This window comes from Myripristis murdjan, chromosome 8, assembly GCF_902150065.1.
Source record: "Myripristis murdjan chromosome 8, fMyrMur1.1, whole genome shotgun sequence".
NCBI classification, from domain to species: Eukaryota; Metazoa; Chordata; class Actinopteri; order Holocentriformes; family Holocentridae; genus Myripristis; species Myripristis murdjan.
Genome location: NC_043987.1, coordinates 16,657,537 through 16,685,392, shown reverse-complemented (window position 1 = coordinate 16,685,392; position 27,856 = coordinate 16,657,537). Strand labels below are relative to the sequence as shown.

The 27,856-nt window shown below is 41.6% G+C and overlaps 3 protein-coding genes across 3 annotated transcripts; all 3 read left to right on the top strand.

Annotated features, from left to right (window-relative positions):
• The first annotated feature begins 1,493 nt into the window (after positions 1 to 1,493).
• On the top strand, positions 1,494 to 10,482 carry cbx4 (chromobox homolog 4 (Pc class homolog, Drosophila)). The gene is made up of 5 exons (XM_030058588.1): positions 1,494 to 2,948; positions 3,047 to 3,090; positions 3,779 to 3,844; positions 6,084 to 6,150; positions 7,403 to 10,482. The coding sequence occupies exons 1-5, from the start codon at positions 2,880 to 2,882 to the stop codon at positions 8,822 to 8,824; spliced, it is 1,668 nt and encodes a 555-aa protein (XP_029914448.1). The 5' UTR covers positions 1,494 to 2,879; the 3' UTR covers positions 8,825 to 10,482.
• Positions 10,483 to 17,018: 6,536 nt separating this feature from the next.
• Positions 17,019 to 19,930, top strand: cbx8a (chromobox homolog 8a (Pc class homolog, Drosophila)). The gene is made up of 5 exons (XM_030058530.1): positions 17,019 to 17,275; positions 17,393 to 17,436; positions 17,842 to 17,907; positions 18,359 to 18,425; positions 18,903 to 19,930. Exons 1-5 carry the CDS (start codon positions 17,207 to 17,209, stop codon positions 19,749 to 19,751), a joined length of 1,095 nt encoding a protein of 364 aa, XP_029914390.1. The 5' UTR covers positions 17,019 to 17,206; the 3' UTR covers positions 19,752 to 19,930.
• A 3,113-nt stretch (positions 19,931 to 23,043) lies between these two features.
• Positions 23,044 to 27,579, top strand: LOC115364105 (meteorin-like protein). Its single transcript, XM_030058531.1, has 4 exons — positions 23,044 to 23,807; positions 24,096 to 24,490; positions 25,655 to 25,714; positions 26,461 to 27,579. Exons 1-4 carry the CDS (start codon positions 23,722 to 23,724, stop codon positions 26,796 to 26,798), a joined length of 879 nt encoding a protein of 292 aa, XP_029914391.1. The 5' UTR covers positions 23,044 to 23,721; the 3' UTR covers positions 26,799 to 27,579.
• Positions 27,580 to 27,856: the final 277 nt, after the last annotated feature.

Genomic DNA, 27,856 nt, shown 5'->3' with positions numbered 1-27,856 from the left:
ATTTCTAAAATTTATTATTTGTTTGTTTTACTCGTTGACAATTTATTATAGGACTATGCGTCTTCGTTTTGAAGACAGGCACTCAGATCATAACGACAGATTGACTGATTTCCTGCTACTGACTTTTATCAGCATTTGACTGTATCGGTGAACAGTGCATGGCCACTTGGACCACCTTAGCGCATTCCTGAGGGAGCTTACAGACAGGAGAGGGAAACTGCAAAATTTTCTAAGAAATCAGGAAGAGAGTTAAATTATATTAATGACATCGCATGGCTAAATATGTAACAACTGCAGTCAAAATGATTGCTGCCGTGGATTTGGTCCATATATGGTAACAATTCATCCCAAGAGGACCAGCAGTTCATTCTGACAATATAGATCTTTTGGCTCCGTCTCCTCAGCAAAACAAACAATTTCAAAGAAGATAAGTCAGTAAATGCATTGCAGTAAAATAGGAAATAAGCAAGTGCCTTCCTTGAACACGCACACATGATGTGTTGCACCTGCGTGCTGTGAATTTATAGAAATCCGTCGTTTTGCGTTTTGGTGATGCTGCTCTACTCCCAATAGACTGAAGCCCATTGATTTTCCAGGCATCACCAAACGTAGATGCAGGTAAATATTGCATCAGGCTCTGATCAGAAAACGTCACAGAGCTGACTCAGGATCATTAGAAAATGAATGATCTCGATCCTGACGCAGAATTTACGCTTACTTCTTATCGGCGCAAAAGCACACAGGTTTGGGATACCTGGTGGCAACTGATCCGTACCGACAGCGAATAACTACACCTCCCAAATTTGCTACATTATCCTATCGGCCCTTTACATCATATGCTTATGAGGTACGCATTTCGTTTGCAAAAGGGTGGCTGAAAGAGGAAATAAAATGGAGAGAACGGGAGTTGCTTCATCTATGACAATTTATCAAATGCTTGGTTATTTGATACAGCCAAAGTTAAATTCTGTCTCTTTCCCTCTCTGCCTCTCTCTCTTTCTCTCTCTCCTTTCATGCTGTTGCTAGGGAAGCAGGGCGTATGCGCTCCCTGACCGCGGCTGAAGGGCAAAGGAAGAAAACAGGAATAGGGCTGAAATAACGCGCTTTTATCGAACATATTTGCGACCGACCAAGTCTTAACTTCGTCCTGTGAGCAATTCATAACACAAACTCGGGAATTAATGAGTGTATAATGCGATATTTCAGTGCTTTCTGTCCATTACCTTATATGGCAGGGCAGAGATATATCGTGCCTGTATTTAATAGGCTGGCCGCTGCCGCTCTGCTAGAGGCTTCGATTTAACCCTTGTGATGCTGAATTATTTTTGGAGCAAAAAAAAGACATCGATTGTTGCTTGTTTAATAACCCTTTTACACAACTAATATAATGTACCTTTACAAATAGCGTCGTTTGGAGAGCAACCTGCCAACAGGTCGCACGTTTGCGCACAGAAACACGTCCTTTACGCACGGGGCGCGCGTTTGGAGTTATCGTGTCTAATTAAGTTGCCATAAATTAGGTGACTAAATATCAACATTTATTGCGCCAAGTAGAGACTCGGTGGTGATGTGGTTTATGCTGTAGGATTTAAATTACCATGGTGCGGACAGACTTGTATAAAGATCTGTAGTATCATGATGGTTTTAAGGAAACAGGCTAAGTGTTATGGAAGGGAATGAGTTTACCATTAGAGAGTTGCCACAGGTAAGGGGTGTACACCAACCCTCTGGTGTGTGTCAAACCAACGGCAGTTGAGCCCAGAGGACATGGCACTGGTTGGACGATTAGAGTGTGTGTGACCTATATTTGAAATGTGCTGTTAACAGACCGACCCATAAGCCTCCTTCTTCGCATGTAGAACTAAAGAGCTTTAAGGGGGTCCGAAATAACGAGAGACTGTCTTTCATTATTATGTCAACCTCAGTGATAATGCCAAAAGGGGGTTTCATGACATTTTGCTGTTGATTTCGAACGCGTCTATCACTTTAAAGTCTCTCTGAAAGAAACTCATAGTGTCAACTTCTTATATAAGTCTCCAAAATGTGTCTGTTACAGCTGGCTCATTTCTACTGCTGTGGCGCCAGCATTTGCAGATGTCTGTGCGTTGACAAAATTATCAGTCTGTTTGGAAATTCTATTCCCTCAAGTGTGGCTTTACGCCATAAATCATTGCCCGACAGTGTTTAAAACAGACTTATTTCTACACATTTAAAGGCATTAATAAATGCCTAACGACCTCACACCTATTTCCAATTACACTGCAATATTTGAAAGATGCTTGGCTACTGCGGTTAGAGCATTGCACCAAAGGCTATTCTACTAAATTCATGCTTTGAAACTTTGGGGTTTTCTAATTTGAGTTGTAGCTGATTCAAATGGTGGTCACGCAGCCAATTGGTACTATCGACGCAAACAACTGGCACACTCAGAAAGCACATTGTGATTTTATGCACATCGGCTATGACAGTAACGTAGTGACTTATTTGAATATCCAGAGATCCCTCATGTAGTCCAATACGCAGGGATAAACCCCAACCTCTGTGCAAGGTCTCCACCTCCCCCTCCGCGCTCTGACGTCATGCACCGAGCTGAAGCTATTGCACGAAAAGAGCTGCTCGCAGCCACACTACTGTGAATATCTCTGTGCTCATTGCCAGGACTGTGGAGTGTGCAAAAGAGAGAGAGAGAGAGAGAGAGAGAGAGAGAGAGAGAGAGAGAGAGAGAGAGAGAGAGAGAGAGAGGTGGAGGGAATACAGTTGGGTTTGGATACAACTGGAAAACTACCAAGCGCGCAGAGGACGCACCGAGAGCGGAAGGCACATCGACGGTCCGTAGCTGAAATTTCACTCACTCTCCGTCCGCTGCGATCCAGGCGAGAATGGAGCTCCCTGCCGCTGGAGAGCACGTCTTTGCGGTGGAGGGCATCGAAAAGAAGCGCATCCGCAAGGTAACCCTGCGCAAATTTTCAAAAGCGCTCCGTCCGTTCATATGTTGTCGTTTTATATGAGCCTCACCGAATTTTCTCCCTGTGCACCCCCACTACAGGGCAAAATAGAGTACCTGGTGAAGTGGCGAGGCTGGTCTCCCAAGTAAGTCCTAATGCATTCATTTTTGAAATATGTCGAATAGTTTAATATCTCAGTGAATTATCGGGAACATTCTGCAACATTGACCAAATGTTGCTGCAAAAATGCCATTCATCAAGGGCGTGCGTTTACTGGAGACTGTGTGCGCGCGCGCGCGTGCGTATAGGCTTGGAGAGCGCGGTCGGTATGTGTTTCAATGCATCCGCGGATGCCTTCACTAATTTATGCGAGGAAAGGGGGTAGGCACAGCCATGTAATCCCGTTTTAATTATTTTTGCTCTGCCAGCGAATTTACAGACAGTGGTGCTAAAATGGCCGACTTTAGAAGTCGGTGGAAGAGGATCGTTTGGAGAGCAAATAGACCCCTTTTGACGTTTTGCTCCACTCGGGACATACTCATGGTTGATTTGCTGTAGCGGGCATGTGATTCACACTGATTATAAATGGGCTTCTTGCTCCAAATGCAAACATCATGCAGGGAAAAACACAAACATTTACCAGGATACATTGTTATACATTATGATGGAGCTGTCCACGCTGCGTTGGTTGCACGGTAACGGTCAAGATCAGCACCACAGGACATGCACAGGATAAATGAGAGGGGCAAGCGCTTTGGCTTGTAATGCAATATGTTTGCCATCAGAGCATGAAGTTTTGTCTTCCTCTAACAGTTGTTTGCTCCTCTCCACAGATACAACACATGGGAACCCGAGGAAAACATCCTTGACCCGCGTCTTCTCGTCGCATTTCAAAACAGGTGAGAGGTGTGGACTTTGGACATTGCCGCGCAGCTTCCAGTTCAGCCATGACCTTATATGGGCATGGGAGGAGGGGCGCTGTGGTAACTCTATTATTGAGACCCCCGCCCCAACACACAGGACTGTCCCTGGAGGGAAAGGTTGAGGAGCTCCTTGTGAGAATTCCTAAGACACGCTTATGGAATGATTTGATACGCGCAAGTGTGCACGGGTGAATGTTTTAGAAGGGGAATTTTAACGAATTACCGCCACATCACGTGGTGTTAAGTCAAGAGCATGCAGCTCAGATCACCAGTGTCACAAATCGTAAACAAGATCCAACTTGTGAACCTTATTTTTTTTAACAGAAGGTACATGCACCATGAACATATTTTTTTTTTTAAAAAAGCAATGCTTCCTTGGTGGGGCTACTGCATTTTTTAGTTTAAATGCATAAAGTCCATCAGTTCATTTGCCGTGGGACAGCTAGGAGCAGTAGGATATAGCTGCAACTATTTTAGCAGTTGGCCTGTGGAAAGCCTGGATGTTATCATTTGTATTACAACAAACATCTATAGTGTTTAGTTATGGCTTTATTGTAAGGAGGCCATGTAGCTGCCTGCATGGTGCCACTCATGTGGCTGCTCAATAAGTGTTGATGGAAACCAATGGGTTGAGCTGCACTGTACCTGCAGTTGTTCATTTACCAGACATTTGCAGTTCCATTCCAAATACTGATGTTTGATACAAGTGGAAGCTGTTACATTCATATACCTGATAATGAACAAATCAAAAGACCTTTTATATGAAATGAAAATATGATCTTTGAGTTACCATTTGATGTTGTGGGAACATAAGACATAATCATCCAGGCATTAATTGACTGATTGTGTATTCATGATTTCAGGTCATATCACTGGTGGCTTTTAAAATACACAAAGAGTCAATGATGTTAATGAATACAAATGCTGCTGTCATTTTAGCCCTATGGCGTGTCACAACAGCACTTTGTCCTGGTTGTTTAGACCCATGGGACCTATGAGGTATACCCTCCCTGCAAGCCACTAGCCTACTAATGGGACTGGATAACACATGATGGCCGGGGAAAGCAGTTCCCATTTTTTAAAATGATAATTGACACCCAGTGTTGTCCAGTATTTCCAGAGTGCCACTCATATTGCCCAGCAGCCTGCCTGCATGTGTGTCTGGATGTGTGCTGATGGTCATGGAGCACTGCCTCTGCAATGTGTGTGTGGACTCTGCTCCCAGAGGATGGGGGAGGGGATCTGACAACGGAAGCTGTAATTGCCAAATCTTCTGTAAATGGGGGTCACCCTATTGGACATCTCTTATTTAAAATTGCACACATTACTGCATGACGACATAAACAGTTTATTGTGTTCATTTGTGGCCTGATCGCTTGAACATCAGCAGCAAAAGGCCCAGAGAAGGCTGGTCCATTATGCATGCCTGGTGAAGGTTGCATGCAGCCAGCCTTCACTGCCTGCTGGTTATTTATGAGCCAATGATGAGTCAAGGTTTATATTGGGGAACAATATTTCACAGAGACAGGCCAGTGTATGATTTCATCACTACAGCTACAATAACACCTTTTCCTCTCCTCCTATTTGGTTTTATAGTCAATGACAATTGACTACTAAAATAGTTTTGAAATATGCCAAGATTTGTTGTTTATCAGTTTAGGTTATGATTGCTGAGGCATAAGTCATGTTACACAAGGCATTGTGCTGTGCATATTTTCAACCCGAGCATGTATCCCAGAACTATTCCACAACATTGTATTTATCCCATTTTATCCATACCTCATGACCCTAATTAGGATTTGAATGTGAGTGAAAGCACAGCTAAGAGGAAGGGTTTGCAGCAGAATGGAGGATGTCTGAAAGACAAGCAGAGATTCTCTCTGCTGCAGCCTTAATTGAATTTCTCCCTGATAATGAGAATATGGAATGGGCCGATTACCATGGAGAGAGCTATGCAAATAAGGACCATAATGCTTTGCAGCAGGTCACACGTGGGCCTTCATTAGTCTTCCAAATCAAAATTCTACTTTTGACCTTGAGTGGGTTAAAAAAAAAAATGAATAGTGGAATGCCAAAGCTATAATTTAGAAGGAGACGGTATTGTATTTTGAAATGTAGTGAAGTAATATATTTTATAGCAAATGAGCTCTATAGAAGGTAAATGTGTGCAGTGCTGTTCAACATTGCAAGCAATAATTATAATTTTTTTCCACAGAGAGAGGCAGGAGCAGCTGATGGGATATCGAAAACGGGGGCCTAAACCAAAACATCTTTTAGTCCAGGTAACTATCACCAATATACAGTGTTTTCTGTGAAAATCTTTATCTTCATTTCTCTTCCATTTCCTTGGTGTTGAGATACAAGTTTCACTTCAGTATTGTCTGAGAGGGCAAAAGGAGAGGCGGACTGTCAGGTGTTTTAGAAATGCTGTCATTTCATTTGTGGTTTTGGTTATGTATAAATTTGTATTGTGGGAGACAGAGCAAAAAATGAAGAGGGCATAGGGTCTGCCAGCTGGCTCGCTCTTCATAATCATGAAACTGGGTTTATTGCCTGAGGTTAAATAAGTGTTGCTTGAGTGCACTCATTTTTATCTCTGCATGTTCATTATTTTTTATGCAAAATAGGTGTTTGTGCAAAAAGCTGCTTCCTCTTACGTTAAGGAAGTGCCTCATATTTTAGAGGATTTTTTTCCCCTTAGTGAATCTATATTGTGCGAATATATATTTTCTTCAGACGGGCTAAGACTCTTATTTACCAAGATAGTAATTCAACAGTGCTAACAGAAAAAAAAAAAAAAAAAAAAGTATATATATATATATATATACATATATATATATATATATGTGTGTGTGTGTGTGTGTGTGTGTGTGTGTGTGTTAATGCGTGTAGTTGAAAATATTAACTTGTTTTATTTATTAGTCACAGGTCAGAATTTTACAGGACCATATCCTGAGCTAAATGTAATTATATATTTTGAGAGACTGATTGCTATACAGTGTCACTCCTTAAGAGGTACACCATTCTGCCAGAGTCACACGTAGCCAGCAATCAGGGATAAAGCGTGACATGTCTGGTGGCACTTCCCTGACCTAAGGTCACAGCCAAAGCATCTTGAGCGTTCCGCTGCAGTGCCCTTCTGATGGCCCAAGGGGTCAGGCTGGGGTATGGAAGGGGAAGGCACAGGATTGTGGGAGGGATGTCATAAGTTAAGCATTGATTTGATACTTTATTTGAATTTTCAGCAGGTTTTGACATGCTTGAATCATTAATTATATCTAAATTTGATGTGCTTGTTTGCATGTTTTAACAATAACACATGTTTACACATTTGAGCAGTTGTGAGTGTTCATGTCAGTGCTCTTTGTCTGTCCTTCATTATGCTGGCTTTATTTATTGAAATCCTCTGATATCCTCAGGAGATCCAGAATTCCAGTTTAACATGCATGCTTTACTTATGCATTTCTTATGTTGAGACTAACATGAAGATGAAATATTTGAAATCTTAACATTGTATTTTGTGTCTTCTTTCAGGTGCCCTCATTTGCCCGAAGATCAAGCATTCCTGCGGGTTTTGAGGAGCCCTCCCAGGATCCAGAGGGCCGCCTCAGAACAGAGCCCATCCAGGTACAGCGCTCCCAACCTCAGCAGTACCAGCTGAACAGCAAGAAGCACCATCAGTATCAGCCCAGCAGCCAGGAGGTCCCTGCTGACCAGCTGGCCAATAGCAAGAAGAAGTTCATCTACCAGCTTAACAGCAAGAAGCACCACCACTATGAGCCTGACCCCAATCTGTACGATGCACAGGCATCAAGGCTCAAAGAGGTGGTCAAAGTTCAAGAATTAGCCAGCAAACCAGCCAATCCTGGCTGGAACTTACCACTGGCACTGCAGCAAAAGTGGGTCCGTGACAAAGACACTGGCTGCTTGAGCAAAGTCAAAGAACTGGCAGTAGAAGTGAGGAAACCCGCAACCAGTGTTAAGGAGGGTGAGAGTGAACATGCCCTTAAACCCAATCCTAAAGATGCAACCCTCCCTAGTACTATTAGTAGCAAGATGAAGATAATCAAGAACAAAAATAAGAATGGACGTATCGTTATTGTCATGAGCAAGTACATGGACAGTAACAAAGTACATGGGGCAAAAGGTAAACATGGAGAATCATCAGGTGAAGAGAAAGCCCAACACACCAAACCATCAGAAAACAATCCATTGCACAGAACCAAAATGGTGGACCAGTTGCACCCAGAGAATGGTGTCCCCAAAGAGATCTGTATTGGCAGTTCCCCCCCTGCTGCAGAGCATCCCAAAAAGTGTTCTCCAAAGGACAGACATTTCTCAAAGCCTTCACCAAGCACAGCAGAAGAATACAACACCGAAGTGGCTCGTGGTCAGGCTGATTTGCCAGATGACTTACCCTTACAGTTAACTGCTAGCCCACCTCCAACATCCTGGGGTATGGACACAAATACCCCAACCCCTACAGCCATTGACCAGATCAGGATCCCCTCCTTCTCCAGTGACCGCAAGCGTAAGCTCTCGGAGCCTGTGGAGGATAGGAGTGTTTCCAAAACGTTCCTGAGTTCCAGAAGCCTCAGTGCTCCGAGCACTGTGGTCACTCCACCTCAGGACAAACCGATGGACCTCCACTGCAGCGGCCCACGCCACAGCAGCACATGCACATATGACATTACGGACTCTAGCAGCCAAGAGGAGCCTATGGATCTTAGCTGTCCAAAGACCAAGAAGCAGACAGAACCGGAAATACAACCAGAACCAGAACCCGAGCTGGTCGTTAAAAACCCAGCTCCTGTGACAGAGAACACAGAGAAATGTACAGAGAAGTCGAAGGAAGAGCCTGTTAAGAAATTTTCACCTTTTATGGGAAATATTATAATCACTGATATTACAACAAACAGTCTCACCGTCACCTTCAAGGAATACGTTTCTTTCTAACAAACCCTTGTTTTGTAAAGTTGGAGTACTAGTGGCAGATTGGATGACCCTGTCAATATGTGTATATGTAAAAACATATGAGAATTTTGTACATATGGAAATTTATAATTTATCATCCAAATTCAATATGTTTCTTACGATGTTTTATACTGTAACTCCTCTGTGCTATTGTAGCCAAGAAAGTGCCCTCGAGGATTTGAGTGACTGCATTCAGGTGGATGTATACCACTAGAAAAATATCCATTTATTTGTCATATGGAACTTCATGGAATAACTTTTGCTGTTGTTTCATGCCAGTACCAAACTTATAGCCTGAGATGTATGAAGGTTTATACATATTTTGTATTTAATAATATTGGTTATTTTTGATCCTAATAGAAGGTAGAAAAGAACTTGTTGAGTGTACGGTGATCAAAGATCAATTTGAAAGCACTTAATTGCAGTTGCCTGTGCAAGTTGATTTGTGTCATGTATTCAGTTTCTCATGGAGAAACAGATGTTCTTCATAGATTTTATTTCACTGCTTCACAGTTTATTCCAGTCCCGGTCCCCTCAGTCTGAACTGGCATATTTCATTTGATGTTTTGTTTGTGGCTTTATTGAAGAGAATGGCCATGAAATGCAAATTTGAAAAATAGGTGCGTCTGGCACCAGAGGCAACAGAACATGATACAAACACCTGATCATAACACTTGGCTGTGCAAACAACCTATAAATAATTTCTCTGTTTGTCAACTTTTTGTCCTTGAGATGCAACAAAGCCCTCAGTGAATATGCTATAGCACCCCTACCTATTACTATATTGCACTTTTTACCTTTAGTAAACATTTAAGGAATAAAGTGTAACATAGACAGAGTTTCATCTATCAACCATGCCACTTTCCTGTGAGACGACTTATTGATTCTTGCCATCATTACGTTGTGATTTATTACGTTTCCGTGGACCTCATCTTATTTTAAGTATCTATGCTAGTCTTTTTTGAGTGTCTTAATGTCACACAGATTAGCAATATTCATCTCATTTTACTATTGAAGTTTATTGTATGATCTGAATAATATATGTGACCGCTACATGTTCTAGACCAAGCTACCAGGGTTACTAGTCATTAACTAGTATGTTGTACAGAGTAGTTGTAAGGCTGGCTTTTGTATCCTGTTAAATGCAATCCAATGAGTGCAAGCTATTTTGATTATGCTGCTGAACATTCAAATGTGATAGTACTTTTGTCTTAGAAAACCTGTTGGATGTAAACTACATTTGAGTCTAAATTGCCTTCTACGCACACTTAATGCAAAAGCCAGTAAGAATGCTACGATAAGCATCTATAATACTGAAGATGAAAAGTGCATATTTATTGACATTTAATTTGTTGTTCAAAACAATTACAATATGTCCTCTGCATCAGAAGCTGCAAATGATTCCGATGAACAGTTTGTCCTTTGAAAGATGTTTTTGAGGCTGTTTGCTACTGTTTGTCTGTTTTTTTTTTTTTTTTTTTTTTTTTTTTGGATATGCTTTGTTCATTCTTTCTTGCACTTGGTTCACAGTCTGAATGATTGTTATTAAGTATGTTCTGTAAGGAGCTGGTGGATTTAATGCTGTTGGCACAGCTTACTGGATCGTATGTTTTCACAATAAAGAAAGTGAAATGACCTTTTATTGATGTTTTGTAGTATTGACATTAACAGTGGGGACATGCTGAAAGTGTCTCAGGTGGCACTCAAAAAACTCTACACATGGGAGATATTTCTTTAGTTGCATAGTTCTGACATTTACAGGTAAACTTTTCATAGTTTCCTGCAGCGGGCCAGCACATTTGAAATTTGCTTGGGTAACACTGTAACCTACTCCTATCTGAAACCTTTTACACCTGGAGAGTGGAACATTAAACACACTGGAAAACACTTGCTTGAATGTGAACCCTGAATAGAACAACAGATCATGTTGCATAATCACAAACAACCCTGCACAAAGGGCCCTCTGTATTACATAACTGCGCTGGTCGCTCGTGTTATTAAAACTTTACTCATTCATTATTTTTCTATTGCAGCTCACCCTAAGCAAGAATGTAAACACAACACAACTGGAAAAGGCCGGGGTATTGTGTAATTCTTTCTGGGATTCTGTGGAGAAGAAAGACTTTCATGGTGGTAGGAATTTGGCCAGCGCTTTGCTCACAGAGCCGTGGGCAGTCCAGTAAAATGTGGTGGGGTGGGCTGTAGATTACATGAAATTTAAACACGATAAGTCCACAAGAATGTCTTTTGATATTTACACCAGCTTTAAGGAGAGTTCTTTGCGGGTGGTGTGTTTTCTTGCAGTCGGACATAGTTGGTCACTATACAGCAAGCGGTGAATTATTGCATTACATTTTATAATTTGCCCTTTTAAGACCTGCGAAGTGATCAGATGCACGCAAGCCTACTTGATGACATGTAGTAACCTTAATTAATGAAATTTCGATTATGATGTTTCTTAATGCAAAACGTGACGGACCTTTGTTTGTTTCCTCTTGTTTTAGATGGCTCATTATAAAGGCCCCTGATCTCGGAGTGGACGTGGTGGAAGCACTGAGACACTCTGATGTTATGAATAATAGAAACGCCCAGGAATGAGTGTTGTCGTTTTTAGGTTTCCCATGGGAGTTGCCTATCAAAGAATGTGAGAAACACGGTGACCTTGAGGAGGATTAAGGAAAAAAGCAACACTGTAGCCATGTTCGTGGAAAAGGAAAGAAAGAAAGAAAGAAAGAAAGAAAGAAAGAAAGAAAGAAAGAAAGAAAGAAAACAAATCCTTCTTTCTATATAACTTAAGTTTCCACTCGCCAGACTTTTGAGAAATCCACACATAATTTTGTGTTATCATTTAAATAACCCCAGTAACAGTGAATTCATACCAAATTTGAAAGCAGCCCAAGACTGCGGTGAAAAGAAGGATCAAGGTCCGCGATGCCATAGTCTGCAAGCATTTTCTTCGTCTTATTTTCAATCTGGGTTAATTTAATCTCCTCACAGACGCAGCATGGATTTTGCTGTTATTTTACTGCCATTTGGTCATTTCTCAGTGGAAAATAATGGCTATTCATTCCTAACTTGGAAAAAAAACGTAGATTCTATCAGGAAATTCTACATCAGACTTCCGAATAAAAATATTTTAAATCATGTAATGGAAAGGTATTTCTATAAAAACACAAATAAATAAGGCAACAGCTGATCCAAAAGGCAATCAGTAAAGGATTGTCCCACTTTTGCATAGCAGTAATCGGTATAAGGTCTTCTCATACGGTTGTGCACAAAATCTTCAGTGATTACCTCACCTTCACACTGGGCTCACATCTCCTCTGATTTTTCAACTATTGAGCCTGTAACGCCGAAAGAGAGACAGCCATTTTCTCTCCTCTACTTCTACGAGGGTCCTGCGGAGGAAATGGTTGCTTAGAATAAATAATGCGATGAAGTGGGAAGACTTAAATAAACTTCAGATCCGAGAACGCTGGTGCTGCTGGCAATAGGAAAACAAGATGAATTTCTGAACTGAGGAATAAGGGAGACGGTTTAGATTAATTTTAGGCTGTGCAAGCTGAGGGGTTATTGAATGACAAAGAAGTAATGCGGTAAAAATAGTCAGAAAAAAATAAAAAATCACAATTAATCAATTCATCCATATAGCACAATGTAAGGGATGTTGCTGTGATAGAAAAAAAAATACATAAACACAGTTAGAAAACACATTTTAAAGCTCGGCCACTACAGTGTGCTGATTCAACAGCCGAAACTAAACATTTGGCTAAAATTTGTACACAGCCGCATCATCCGGCTACATGTAGGCCTGTCGTTCAGAGCCTTAACACAGCCTGCACCTCTCTGCCTCTCGGCAGGCCTGTCATGCCTGACTCTGACTCAGTCATGCATGTGTGTAGGAAACTGAAACACACTGGCGCATGCAGGGGAGCATATTTATAGCCCAAGTGTGATGTTTCACATTCCCCTTTTATCATCACGGGCCACTCACCGTGCACTCACTCGGTTACATCTCCGTATGGTTTCAGGGGACCGTGCCAACGTGAAAGATCATTTGACTAATTTAAATCAAAGCTTGTGAACCATGCGGAGGCCTGTGCAACCAGGAAAAACAGCAATCACAAAGTTCCGTAAAGGAAACTCGGTGAAGGGGCAGCCATTCATGAGTCAATTAAATGGCTTTTAATTGCCTATGCAGAAGTCTATTCTATGATCCTATTTATGTATGTAAATAGCCTCGGCCTTTAGCTTCTTTATTGTTGAGGTTAATGTTATGAGGACGCGCATTTTGTTTTAAATTGACAAGACACTTAAAGATAAATAGATCTAACCTACATACATAAATTACTTATGAGAAACGAGAGACAGGAAGGGAGGGGGCGTAATAAAAAGGACGCATTCCAGTTAACATCATGGGCTCACTTGCACTGAAATAAAACGCAAGTCAGACCCGCACAGCTCCGTGTGTCTTGCACTTGTGGTTTCCCATCTGAAACTCTGCGAGCCACCTTCAGTAGAAAATGTCGCCCGGTAAGTAGGACAGTGAACAGCGAGCTGTGTGCAGCAGTTGCCCAGAAACCAGAGAGCCAATAATGTTCCCACAGAGCCAGCACTGTTTATTCATGTACGGCTGTCGCCATTGCGGCTCTGCAGTCAAGCTTGTAGACTCACTTCTCCTCCACACACACATACATACAGACACACACACATACACGCAAACACACACACACACACACACTGCCAAATATGGAGATCAGCAGCGTGCTGTCTCTGTTACCTCCCCTGAACAAGCACTCGTCGTTTTTCACTATGAAAAGACAGCATGGGCTATAGCCTATTAGTACCGACAGGAAATGTCGGTCTGGAGGCTCTGTATCAAAATGGTGGTTCACATTTCGACGGCAGCTACAACGCATCTTTTGTCCGTGGCGCGCCCGCCTTTGTCTGCTCCGTGGCGGGGGAATTAACAGACTGCTCGCGCACTTATCGCAGATATTAGACTTATGTCTCTATACTTTTACAGGAATAAAGAACCGGGCAAACCTAGCTGCACCTCTGCGGGGAGTAGGCTGATGCCCCCCCCTGTTTGCGACGTTGCGGAGAAAATAAAATCCTTGTTGCGACTCCTCTCCATTTCTGCAAAAAGCTTCGTCCACATCTGATATTATCTGATAGTCTTTCTGAATGCCTGAGCCAAAAAGTGGGCTGTTGGCATGGCACACGGAGGTCATTAAGCTTAGATATGTCGAGGTATGACGGTGTGCACTGCTGCTTAATAGGTCCAGATTAGATATTGTATTTTTAATCAATATAGCCTGTAGCCTATAAAGCAAAGAACAAGCAGAAAAGGCAGAAATGTACTTGGGAGATATATGAAAAAATAGAAAAAAGAGGGAATATTAACGAGCAGTCGGGGCCAACCCTTTCTTGTCTAGAAACCTTGATGGCCGACTGATCCTATTAATTCATTACATTAAATAATAATAACTTGTTGGCCTTAATTACCATTCTTATTCACAGGAAATTAGTCGACATCAATGGGTTTCAAAAGTTTGATGGCAGGTGATATTAACAGGGATTTTGCCACACCTTTTTTTTTTTTTTTTTTTTTTTTTTTTTTGGGGTGCATGTAACTAGTTATACTGGAAACAGCCCAACTGCGGAAAAAAAGCCAGTGTTTTGTTGTTTTGATGGCATGTCAGTTGTTAAAAGATCCTTTGCATCTTTGTGGTCATTCGTTTTCAGAATGACGTCTTTGCGTCTTTGATTTGATTTGCAATTTTGTCGGCTTCCTCATTGAGACTATCAGGCAAATAAAGACATCAGATGCGGCTGGAAGTTTATCTGAGCCCGCATCTTCATGTCTACCTGGATGAATGACGGGCTGGTCCATGCAGAAACCTGCACCTGAAGCCTACACACACACACACACACACACACACACACAGAGAGAGAGAGAGAGAGAGAGAGAGAGAGAGAGAGTTACCATTTTTCGTTTTTATTTAGTAGTACTGTTTTTTTATTATTTTTATTTTATTTTATTCTTTATTATTATATTTAATTTTGGTTTATTTATTTATTGTGTAAAAGTGTTATTATTGTTGATACATGACAATGGTGGCCAATATATTCAAGAAAAGGTCACCTTGGGCCAAATGCCAATGATTCCTTGAGAAAAGAGGGAAAAAACGGGCACAATAAATAAATAAATAAATTACAACGACAACATCGATAACAGAAATAAATAATAATAGGCCTATTAATATTAACAATAACAGACAAATATATTTTAAGCTTTTTGCAATTAAGTAAATAATTTATTATAATTATTATTTTTAATTATAAATAATAATAACAACAATAATTATAATAATATTACTAGTACTAGTACTAGTAATAGTACTACTGTTAGTGTCAAACTTTTGTTGACTAAATACCTTGTCAGTATTCAAAACCGTTGTGGTTACTGTGTATTTTCTGCTTCCACAAAGAACGGCTGAGCGCTTTTTTTTCTAAATCTCTGATAACTGAGCCATGGCAGGCCTTCATGTCCCTGTCTTCATGTACGCAAAGGGAGACGAAATTTGTCATCAAAAGGAGTAAATAAATTGAGACAGCGTTAAATCAAATTTACGCTCTGCGGGCGCAAAACATTTTATAGCCTCTAGCTCTGTCATAGGATAATATGGGCTTGAGATTTTTTCTCAGCTTGCAAAAATATATTTTTGTATCTACATAAGCCAGAGAGCATCATTTAACATCGATATTGTGGGAAAAATACACTCCACACCCTAAATTCAAATTCAAATCTAGAAATAACCAGTTCCATTTTACTTGTTGTTTTCGAAACTTTGCTTTTTTAGATCTCAACAACTTTTAATTGTTTCCTCTCGTCTTCAGGCTGTGATTTGAAGCAGCCTGGCCGTTTACGACTGAATCAATTAATATTATATCTCTCGTTTGCTCTCGTATACTTTTTCATTTTAATTATAACATTTGATTTTTGGCAAGATTTAAGAGTTTCTAAATAGTTCCACCAGGGGATGAAAAGTTCTATCATGTCTTATTCAGCATGGCACATTTCATTATTAGTCTAATGCAGCGGTGCGGGAATGTCACACGCACATCCCGAGTCTTTGCGCACGTGCGCTGGAGATTTGGTCGTGACTTCAGCGATAAATTAACTCACGCTCAATGCTCCTGTCAAGCAATCACCTATTTCTCCACAGGGATATTTCAGTATCCATGAAGCTTTATCAGACTACGGCGTGCTGGACTTTATTTGTTTACTCAAATAAACACAATTGAAATGTATATAGAACATATCAAACGTATAATACAAATATGATCGAAAGTTTGGAAGATGGAAGATTTATTTGATCAAATTTCTGTGTCACTGTCGTACAGTATAACTTTGTGCCACGGGCTAAATTATTTGCACATTCAAAGAAACATTTGCGCTGTTTCATGGGCAGACATGCCATGCGTAAAACTGTAACTTTAGCCATAATGCGTAAAAGTCGAATTACGCGCCACATTTTGCCGTCACGCATGATGAAAATGTCTTTTGTTGCTTGATAGCATGCAATATGTTAAGGTTTAATGAAAGTGCATCGTTGTGTGGTATGGAAGATCTCTTTAAATAAGCGATTGCAAATCTAGGTTATGTTTAATAACTCATCTAATGATGAAGCTGACGTTACTCAGGCCAGCTGCTCTCAAACGTTTTTATACCACATATCCTAGAGTAGTCACGTATTATACCCCCGATTCATTTTATAAGATTTAGCACCAGGGATGATCCCTAAAATCATCTCCATTCAAGAACCTACTCAATTATTGTTGCTTTTGATGTTGTTGATTACTTTATCATTTTTAATAGTGTGTGTTTTATAACTGGGCGTGGTAGGTACTGGTGAAGGTGAAATCTGTGATTACAGCTCTCATTCTCATATATTATTTAACTGGGTTAATTCCTAATAAATTAAAACATAGAATTTCACTATTCCTACATTGGTGGGGACCACCTGGACTCCCCCGAGTGAGCTCTGGGGGGTCCCCGGGCCCCCCTTCAAGAGCCTCTGACTTTGACTCTTACACTTTGCCAGACATTCCTGTACAGCAGCCAGAACAGCGGGACTCCTCCCCTTCACTCAGCAACCCGGAGCACGTAGCAACAGCTGAGCCAATGTGCTCTACCGCGATCCGTCCTACCGACTGCGGTGCCTGGCAACAGAAAAAGACGTGATGACGTCCTCCCCAGATCGCGTATTATGGGATGTGCGGAATTAAACAACCCGAAGAGGACACGGCAAAGCACAAAAAATAATAGAGGCAGAATAAACGAGGTTCATGTAAACCATGGAGCTCTCGGCTGTTGGTGAGAGCGTCTTCGCAGCCGAGTCCATCATTAAACGGCGTATAAGACGGGTATTCGCTGCGTTTTTCTCCACAGGCTGTGCTTCACGTATTACGCAACATTTTATTTGTACAGCGCCGACAGGCAATCCGATGATAATCCTAATATAATACGGATCTTTTTTGCAGGGTCGCTGGGAATATCTTGTGAAATGGAAGGGCTGGTCTCAGAAGTGAGTATAATAGCCGAGGCAGTAAAGGACAGCGCTCCTGTCTGGCCACTTGTACAACTGCAGCAGCTCAGAGTCTGTCGTTATACAGCTCGTGAATATTTGTGTACATATCATATACTCCGTGTGCACTGTTTCATATCGGAGACTATTTTAAGCCTGGACGAATGTGCGCAACTGCACGGTTTCGAAAATGTATGCGTATCAGTCCGCTTGGATGTATTAAAGTCCACACTAGCTTTAGCAATGGCTGAGTTCACCATGCGTCACAGTCCGCTACGTAGCCTATAATTGCAGTGAACGCAGCTATAGATTGCTTTGATAAAAGTGTGCCGTTTGTCTGCGTTGGCATGCGCTGCGCTCTCCTTATGGCCCCGAACACATTTCCTCTTTGTTATTTTAATATAGGTACAGCACTTGGGAGCCGGAGGAAAACATTCTGGATGCACGTCTGTTTGCTGCCTTCGAGGAGAGGTGAGGTTTTGACAGAGCAGCAGTAGGCCTCTGTGCAGAAATGAGATGGCACCAAGCATGCTGCTCTGCAAAAATATTAATCTCCACCAATCATTCACTCTAGTTCTGAGTCACAGTTTTCTCAGAATGAGAGTAAAATGCCAGTTGAGTGAAATAATTTCATTTGCTTCCCATGCAACTTATCTCAACAACTTTTCTGACTGAAGTCTTGCTTTTAGAAGAGTCATTGTGTCTTGTTTCTCAATATATTGACCGTTGTTTTATATCGGGATATATATACATTGGAAATTGCGAGCGGGTATTATCTCACCCACATGGAACAATTTTCTCACTTGCTTAAAAAAACGAGATTGCTTGACTAGATAGGATTAAATGAGAAATACATATTAAACATGGGCGTGTCTATTCACATGAGTGTTGTGGTGAATCTCTTAATGATGTGCTTCGTCAGGGAACGCGAACGAGAGCTTTTTGGGCCGAAGAAGAGGGGTCCTAAACCGGAGACATTTCTTTTGAAGGTGGGTGAATGTATGACAACTGTTCAGTTCCACACTACACATTTTTTCAGGTCTCAAAACTCTTCGGAGTCGTTTGATAATAATAATGGTGATAAAATATAACTCAAAATAAAATATGAAATTGTTTTTATCATAATAGTTATTTTACAAAGTGTAGTTTATTGTATCAAAGTGACATTTGGTTTTCTCGACGTTTGATCATTTCTACTTCTTTTTAAAATAATGTTGGTTAATTCAAAATGTTGATCAGTACATTTTAAAACCATCCACATCATGCCTTTGGCTTAAGCCTCAATTTTCCCCATTGTTTCTCTTCAAAATGATTGCATTACTGATCAAACAAAGAAGATTGTTATTGAAGCCTTGAATATCCAACAGATCTCCAGATGCCTCTCTTAAGCTATTAAATTTCCTCAAGAGACGTGAAATTGTCATCTGTGGGGAACCCTCCATAATTGTTATTTTCTCTGTCTCTAGGCCAAAGCCAAAGACAAAGCCAAGACATATGAATTCAGAAGAGAAACTCCGAGGGGGATCCAGGTTTCCTATCCCATTCCAGAGCCTGTCATAACACCGAGGGCCCGGGAGGGTTTACGCACAGTTGTCCCCACAATCTTCCCTCCGAGTGCAGTCAACAGAGGGGAAAGTGTCCATGTGCGACCTCCAGAACCAGAGAGGAGGCCCAGGCCGGCTCCACCAGCCTCATTCACGCTCCAGGAATCCGCCAGTGTCCCCAAAAAGAGAGGGCGTAAACCTAAGCTGAATTTACCTTATAACAAAGATCACAGGAGCAGCCAGGTAGAGCCTGACCATAAACGGAGCAGGCTAATGGAGGAGGCGATACCACACGGCCTGTCCAAAATGTCCCGACGCTTGCATCACCACGGAGAGACGTCTGATCACAGCCTGATGCAGCTGACTAAAAGGTTTGAGGAAGAGACCACGATTACGCCCAAGTCAAGCCACGAGCAGAGACACATGATGAGCGCAGGCTTGTCCCAAACTTGCGCGCTCAACCCGGATGTGCGCCAGGCTCATCACGGAGGGCATAGGACTAATTGCTTGACTAGGGTGTCTATAGCTCAGCCCAAGCTGAAGCACTTGGCGGAAAAGCACAAATATCGGGCTGAGGAGTTTTCTCTCCAACCTGCTGCCATCTCCAAACAGTCTGAGTCCAGTGATTCATCCAAGAGATCAGACGCATCCTGGACTCCATGTCTCAGCAACTTCAATAATGTGACTGTGACAGATATCACGACGAACTTCTTGACAGTCACAATCAGAGAGAGCACCACGGACAAAGGCTTTTTCAAAGATAAAAGATGAGTATATGCTTTTGATGTGGGTCAAAATACTTAATATATGACTATACATCTATGAATAATTGTTTAAGAAGCGAACTAACAAGCCTACTGTATTACTATATTTTTTCTATGTCACTCTCCATTGTGTATACGAAATATTTAATACCCTGTTGAGCAAATTAAAAAAAATCAGACATTACAGTTTCTGGTTCTAGTGAGTATTTTGTTTCTGATATCTGCACTGATTCTTTTCACTCCAAATCTTTTAATTGTGCTGCCATCCTCTAGACGTTCATATCTTATTTTGCACACGTATCCACTGTAACTCTTTGTGTCACTGTCTGACACAGTTGACACAGGCCTATCACTATGAATAGTTTCCACTGTGGTCAAAACGTTATATCCTGTGCTTATCTGATCTGTCGTTCAGCGGAATAATCCTAGTCTGAATAAGTGAGCTAATGCAGTCAACGCGGTGATGCCAGTTAGAAGAAAAACTGTGGTTAGATCTAGATGAGATGACTGACATTTATTTTGGTGCCACTATTTACTGAGTCTCATATAAAAAACACTCACCACTTACTTGTGAAATTTCAAGTAATCTTTCTGCTCCTTCCATCATTTCGTTTAGACTTTATATTTGTAACCAAAAAGCCAAACGACTGTGATGAAGTTAAGGTTTGTGTGAGAGGTTATTTCAATTATTGGATTTATTTTTTCATTATTGAAAAATCATTAGTGTACAGCTTTCCAGTTTAATTATTAGGCTAGTCATTTTTATTAGCTGGCAGGATGATGCCGCTTGATCGAAATCATCAATTAGGACTAACCGCGGGCTCAATGTTAATGATCCTTTATTATTGGTGTATTTTCTTTCTTCAAATTATATCTTTAATTGACATTTTAACAGAAATATATGAATGGGTTTCAGCAGTATTCACTCTAAAGAATTACAATATAGCCCTAAAATGTTTTATTAATCAAATTAGGACATAAGAGCTCTAACCTATTTGGGATCGATTTTAGCGCAGGTATTGATTAACTGAACTGACACACTGACTATTGCGATGTGTTAGCTCTCCATAGGCCTGCGAGTGTGTGTATGTTAGTCTGGTTCACCCGGACTCAGTGTAGCAGTGATTTGGGACCCTGAATTCCAATGGGCATGTTCACCTATTTGGCGAGCAAAGATGACCTTATTTAATTCATCCATGTTTGCTTTAAAGAGAGAATTTACTGCACATGGACACAGCCCGTGTTTACACAGTGACTGATCTGGGTTTTTACCGCAACAGCTACAGCAGGGGATTTCACAAACAAAAGGTGTGATTCCGTGACCTCACCATCTCCCCTCTGATAATGTAGCCTAATCGTTTTCTAAAGTTACAGAGGTGGAGGAAATGAATTAGATTTTTTTTTTTTTTTTTTTTTTTTTTTTTTACATATTTTCCTCTAATTTTATGGCTTAATCATCCCTCATTAAACTTATGAGTCAGAACTATTGAGCTGGAGTGTAACTTTGGCCTACTTTTCTTTTCTTCGCCATCATCATAAGTACAATGATACCATGACATGATATTGTCAAATTAATTTACTTGAGTTGTAAAAAGTCCCAAGTCAGAATGAGGCCTAAAGCCGAATCCGGGACGGCAGCTTTATTGCTAAACTAAGCAGCTTGGAGAGAGTCAAGTCTGGCAACTTTAATTTTATCGAGCCATCAGACTGTTAATTATTTTTAGTAGAGCAACATGCAAAGATGTTGAGGCTGAACCAGGACAGGCAGTGGGCCCTAAATTGTAACACCATTCAGTTATGGGTTAAGGGGTCCACTGTCTTGAAAGTCTAAAATAAAACTAATGCAGGCCTAAGTGATTTGAGAGGTAGGCCTGACTGTGTCCCCTATCTTTTTACACAGCTTAATGGGTTCACACAATATAAGGCTTTTGTGTAAGACCATGTCGAGGTTACGTATAGGTTTGCATGACCTACAGCATGACATATAATTTTTTCCAAGTGTTTTCTAATCATGGTGCAGTCTACATCACCTTGATTCGCCAGATGAAGCATTCATGGCGCAGTGTGTCAGTAAACGGCGGCTCATGTCCTGCACGGAGCCATTTTGCTTTCCTTCCCCTCTGGGACACATGGCTCAGTCATTCCAACCAGTACCTCTGTATAGAGGTGCCCCATTTGCGTTCCTATCATTGCAGCCTACGGCGGACTTTTTAAACGTGCGACAAATGACTTGGGCCACTGTAATATTACTTGAACTAAAACGTCAAAGCTTTAAAACTGGCCAAATGTAGTGAAACTCAGTTAAACGCAATGAACCTCAGCTGAATATAGCAAAGGTTTCGGCTCTTTAGTCTGCGTCCAAATTAGATCATGTTGTTTTTCTCAACATAATGCAATATGAATGTCAGGCAAAAAGCCTCAGACATGTATGGAGGAAAAGGTTTAAAATCACATTTGTGAACATTAAGAGCTAATGCTCCCTCTCAGCCGCTCCTCTGTGAAGGGTATTCTGGTGACCAATAGCCTAACTTCAATTCCAATATCTTATCACTTAGACTATGTAATAATACTATTCTATTCATCTCTGCTCCGCACGTCCCCAGAACTGAAACACGCGGATTTCCGACGTTTCGCTGGCGAATGATGGGTCTACCTTGCAGGATTAAGTGAAATGACGCCCCTGCAGAGCAGCACGGGCTTCTCATGCAGCTGAGAAAACATCTGGCCAAATTCTCCATATGAGTGTAATTTACTAAACGGCGTACGCATCAGAAACCTCAGTCCTTTGATCTGAATCTGCCTGAGGGGCTGTGCAGGCCTTGAAAGCCAGCCCGTCGAAGCTCACAGTGGCTTCGGCTGGTTAGGACCCACAGAGCTGAGCAGGGCGCAACACTTAGCACATCTCCACAAGATGTCGCCACCAACATGACCTTGAATTAATGCCAAATTATTTTGCACTGGGTCCCTCGTCACATTTGAGTAAGACTGTAGACTACTCATCCACAGAAGATGAATAATTGCTGAAAGCCATCTAACGCATTCCTGCTCTCTAGTCTTGCTATTGGTTGCCGATGGTTTATATTCCTGCCGCCTCATAGCCCCCAGCTCACATGTGAGCTTCCAGATGCGAGTGCATTGTGCGTTGCGTCATCCTGCCGCTAGATGAAGCTCAAGCACAGAGAGTAGTAGGATGGTTTTGGTTAATGAATGAATTACATCATGTTCACGAGGCAATTCAACTGTGCGGGTGTGTCCCCTTCTTATTCTGTCCTATGCAGCCCCTCCCACACTCACACATATAAACAATTTTCCTGTTTTGTTTTTGAAAATGTATTTAAATTTATTTGAAATAATTTTGTCACAAATGCAGTGTACTTGGACAAACTTATATAGTGGAAAACTATGAAGCAGCATCCAAATATCTGGCATATTTGCATCGGCCTTTGCGGCTAAAATTTGAATATTTTTCTCAATCTCGACTTGAATAAACTCCATCTTATTCCATATTTAGGAACCAAATACCTACTAACATTTCTGAAAGCTTAAATATCTCATAAACATCAAACACAAACACAAATTATGCCCACTGAGAATTTAAGTAAAATAAACTATGTTGCATCCTATAAAGAAGAAAAAGGCGAAGGTTCGGATCTGGTGCACTGATGTTAACAGATGAAGACTTTCAAACGGATTGTCTCTTTAGAGAGCAAGACAAAGAGCTGTTGAGACCATCAGTTCTCAACAGCTGGATCAGTCCTAATTAGCAGAGAGAGAGAGAGAGAGAGAGAGAGAGAGAGAGAGAGAGAGAGAGAGAGAGAGAGAGAGGTGTACACCAGATGAAGCGCGTCGCCGCCTTTATTCTTAAAGCTTAGTGCTGCAGAGAGCTTCTCATTAACTTACTGACAAATTTTAGTCTAGTTTCCAAGTCATGTATTGCCGTCAGTTTGATTTTAGGTTATTATCTTTTTGTGGCTGAGATGTCACCAAATGGGATTATTTCGATTTCGATTCTGGTTTTTCTCTCATGGCACTGTGCGGCTGATCGGTGCAACTGGAATGGAAGGTAAGTAACGGAATTATGACTTAAATTCAATGCAATGTGATTTTGCATAGTGGTTGGCAAATGAAACTACAATAACATTTTTGAGGGACCATCTTTTCATTCGGCTACATTTTAGCATATGAATAAAATTAATAATTAAACATAAAAAAGCTTTGCACCCTTTTACATTGCACGGCTTCTATATTTATATTTCATGTTTATGAGCATGCATATAGCGTATTTATTTGAAGGTAGTGTAGGCTGAAGCGTCTTAATTATTAATCAATGGTTCTTTCCCGTTGGGTGCAGCGGTGTGGGTGCTGAAGGAGACTCCAGGACGGTGCTGCAGGTGCGGTTGCGCTGCACACAGGGCTCAGTGCAATGGGTTTACCCGGGCCAGGCCCTCAGGGTGGTCCTGGAACCCAACCTGTCTCACGCCCGGAGCACCACCGTGTGCATCAAACCGTCCCGCACCTTCCGCGGGGCCAGTGTGTATCTTGAACGGGCCGGAGAGCTGGAGCTGCTGATGGCGGATGGTGCGCGGCCGGAGCAGGTGTTCTGTTTCTGGGCAGATGGGCCGCAGAGACCCGCAATCTACCTCCAAGTCAGTCCACAGAGTGGCATCAGCCGACCCACGGTGGGCTTCAGATACGAGCTGATGGGGAACATGACCGCCTCCACTTTAGGACACAGTGGGGTGCAGAGTGAGTGTGCTAAATCTGTTTTGGAAAATGAAAAACTTTAAATTAAGCCTAGAGAAGGAAAACTAAACTTAATTGTAGCTATATGCTTTGATGCATATTTGCTATCACAGAATGGAATTTGTATTCATACAAACTGTAGGCCATTCATGTTACTGATTAATCAGAATGTGAGATAGCCTAATCCAAGATTTTTCATAACCGACTCTATCCCGCGGTACTGTTGGTCCCCGAGAGATACTTACTTATCTAATTTAAGACAAACCCCAGTCATGCAGAGTGGAGCAGCCAGCTGCTGGCCGGCCTTGTGTGCTGTGTGTCTGCTGTCCGGTGGGGGACAAAGCAGGGAGCAGAGAGCAGACTGCAGGGCGGCTGAGGGGCACCGACCCACGGGGGCCTCAATTGAGTCGGCAAATATTTTGCAGATTCCACAAATGCCTTGTCATTGTGCATGTGTGTTTGTTAGATTTGAGTATGTGTTGTGGTGGGGCCTGTCTCAATGCGGTGATGTCATTCTCTAACAGCCTGGGGCGCTTTCTTTCTGTCTGGCTCTCAATATTGACCTGACTGGCGGGGTTGTGGAGGAGAATATGAAGGGTTGACTTTTGAAGTCTCAGCATTGGCAATGCTGTCATTCAATTAGGTCAGTACAATAGGAGTCAAACCCAGGGGTCAAGACTATAGCTTTTGGTCTGGAGATGCCAGGCTGGTGTGTTGGCCAGCACACTGAAAGAAGCAAGAGCACATGGCCAGCATTCCTTCATCTGACCCTTGGTTTCCCCATCCCTTGGTTTTTGATCTGAGGAGACAAGATGAATGGAGCTGGTATGTGTGTCAGATTAAATATAATTCAATAAAGGGGTAGAGAAGTGACACTCATCTATCTAGCATTGTCTGTCCAGATAATGCTTTGGGTTACGGTTAGACAATGTGTGTGGTCAGAAAATGCTGACAGTCATGACTGATAGAGAAATGATTTTGTGAGAATTGAAATACATGGGCAATAAAAATGACCATCACCTATTCTAGATACAGCATCTCTGTAGGTCAGTAGGCTGGGCAAAGGATTCGATTGTGATTTTCATCCACAAAGGTTTTAACAAGTTTTGTCTCACTGGTGGTAAAGTACTTTCTAATTTTCTTTGCTAATTTTTTTTCTGCCTAAAGCTTCGTGCCGGCCCTGCAATGACACTGAACTCCTCATGGCCATCTGCAGCAGTGACTTTGGTGAGTGTTCATGATGACAATTGAAAACCATATATCAATTGCTATTTGAAACCAACATCTAACAACCACTGCTGAGTTACCCTTGCTCTGCGCTTAGTCCCCAGCTTCTCTAGTGGAGCTGGTTAGTGGCAAACAGTAGGAGACTGTGGCTGTAACAGGTTATACATGTTCCTGCGTGTTTAAGTTTCCAAATGAAGATGTGTGATGCTGGAAAAAGGATGCATGCACAACAAATCCTCTCCTGTGTAAGTAATGATTAAAAAATATGTATGGTCTAATCTAATCCCAGAAAGCAGCTCTGTTCGGTGGGCAGAGAGGGGCTCAACAGATGTGAAGGTCTGAGGCTGCATAATGGGAGGAGCATGTTCTTTAGATGGCAACAGAGCAGAAGCAATACGTCCATTGAGCCAAGCCCCATTTAGAGCTTGAGTCCCCTGCATTAAACTCACAAGTTAATTTTTTTGATGGGAAAGGAGCTGACCAGTTAAAGTGTTAACATCTAAACAGGCAAAATAAGAGACATGCACGGTTCTTTTTGCCAGGAAGAAAAGAGATAGTGAAGGATGTGGAATAAACTTTTAGAGGGAAGTTTGAATCTCTATAGACAAATAAGATCCATAAGATCCATCCATTGGTATAATGATTATGTCTCACAGAATAGCTGTGTGTTCATTTTCCATTTTATTTCCACGACAGGTTGAATGTATAACTGGGCTAATAGAAATTCTGCCATTTGCTCCTTCCAGTGGTTCGTGGCTTCATCAAGAATGTGTCTCATGACCCCGTGCGGAAGACATCACTGGTGGAGGTGTCCAGAGGGAGGCTGTACTGGCAGCGCAGCAGGGTGTTTGAGCAAGAAGTGGGCACTGTGGGCACATCCAGGTCTGTCTCATCTTGGCACGGACACATCCACACACTCCTGCAGTGCCATGTGAAGCCTGGGGGTGGAGAGTTTCTTTTCACAGGGTCAGAGCACTTTGGGGAAGCTTGGTTAGGGTGTGCCCCACGATTCAAAGACTTCCTGTCTGTCTACCGGACTGCCCGGGCGGCACGTCGGAATTCCTGTGACTTCCCTTTAGACTAAGGAAGTGTTTTGTGTTAGCCTAGTTTTAGCCTTATGCAACTCTATCCTCTGTTCTGGGAAGTAATTTTATCTACAGAGATAAGTTTCTGTTGGGGGTGGGGGGTGAGGTGGGGTGGGTTGTCATGGAGATGAGACTGTGCTATCAAGGTGGCACCCAGCATCAGGAACCAGCTGGGATAAAGCTGTTGAGGCACTGGTGAAACACACATTATAAGGAGCAGTACAGGGGCCCAGCTGAGCAAGCAGGGCCTCCTGCACCACAGCCTCCCCAGTGGCAAGAGGCTTAGAGGGGGCTGTCCTTTGTTTCTCTCCCATCACTGCCATAGTCCTGGGAGACTGAAAAGGGGTTGGGTTGCTGCTTTCTCTTTGTGCTTCTCTCCACACCAGCCACTGTTCACTTTGCTGGCTCTGTTTGACAGTTGCCCTCTGAACTGTGGCAGGAGGGAATCAAGAGGCTACATTTAAACATTCCAGTTTGTCACTGTGGACAGTTTTGGAGTCAACTTGTGCTAGAAAGAAGTCTTTTACATGCAGCGTTTGATTGCAAAGATTTTTTTTTTATTTTTTTTTTTATTGTGAGTCATTTCTGTTTTGTTTTGTATCACATATAGGTCCACTAAAGTGTATGGACAATGCTTAAGTTTCAACAAATCTCTTTTTTGGCCTGTTTATACTACAGTAGACTACATATGCATATGCTCTTTTCCTATGTAAAATAAAAATAAATAAATAAAAAAACAATAATAGTTTTTTTTTTCCATGTATGCAGATATAATTAAAAGTTGTATTGTTCTGTAAATTGTCTATGAGACAAAATATATTACTTGATTACTGAAATACTCACTATAATACTGTTAACATGTTTTTAGCATTTATTCAATACTTTGCTTTACAGTTCAGTTTGCTTAAAAAACTAGGCATTATAGTGAACAATAGAGAACATGTTAAAACTGATTAAAAAAATATCTTGGTTTTGTTCTTTTTAGACATGCTGTTATTTTGCTTTACTGTTTCACTATTTTACGTCTTATGGCACAAAGAATTTATACAACCAAATA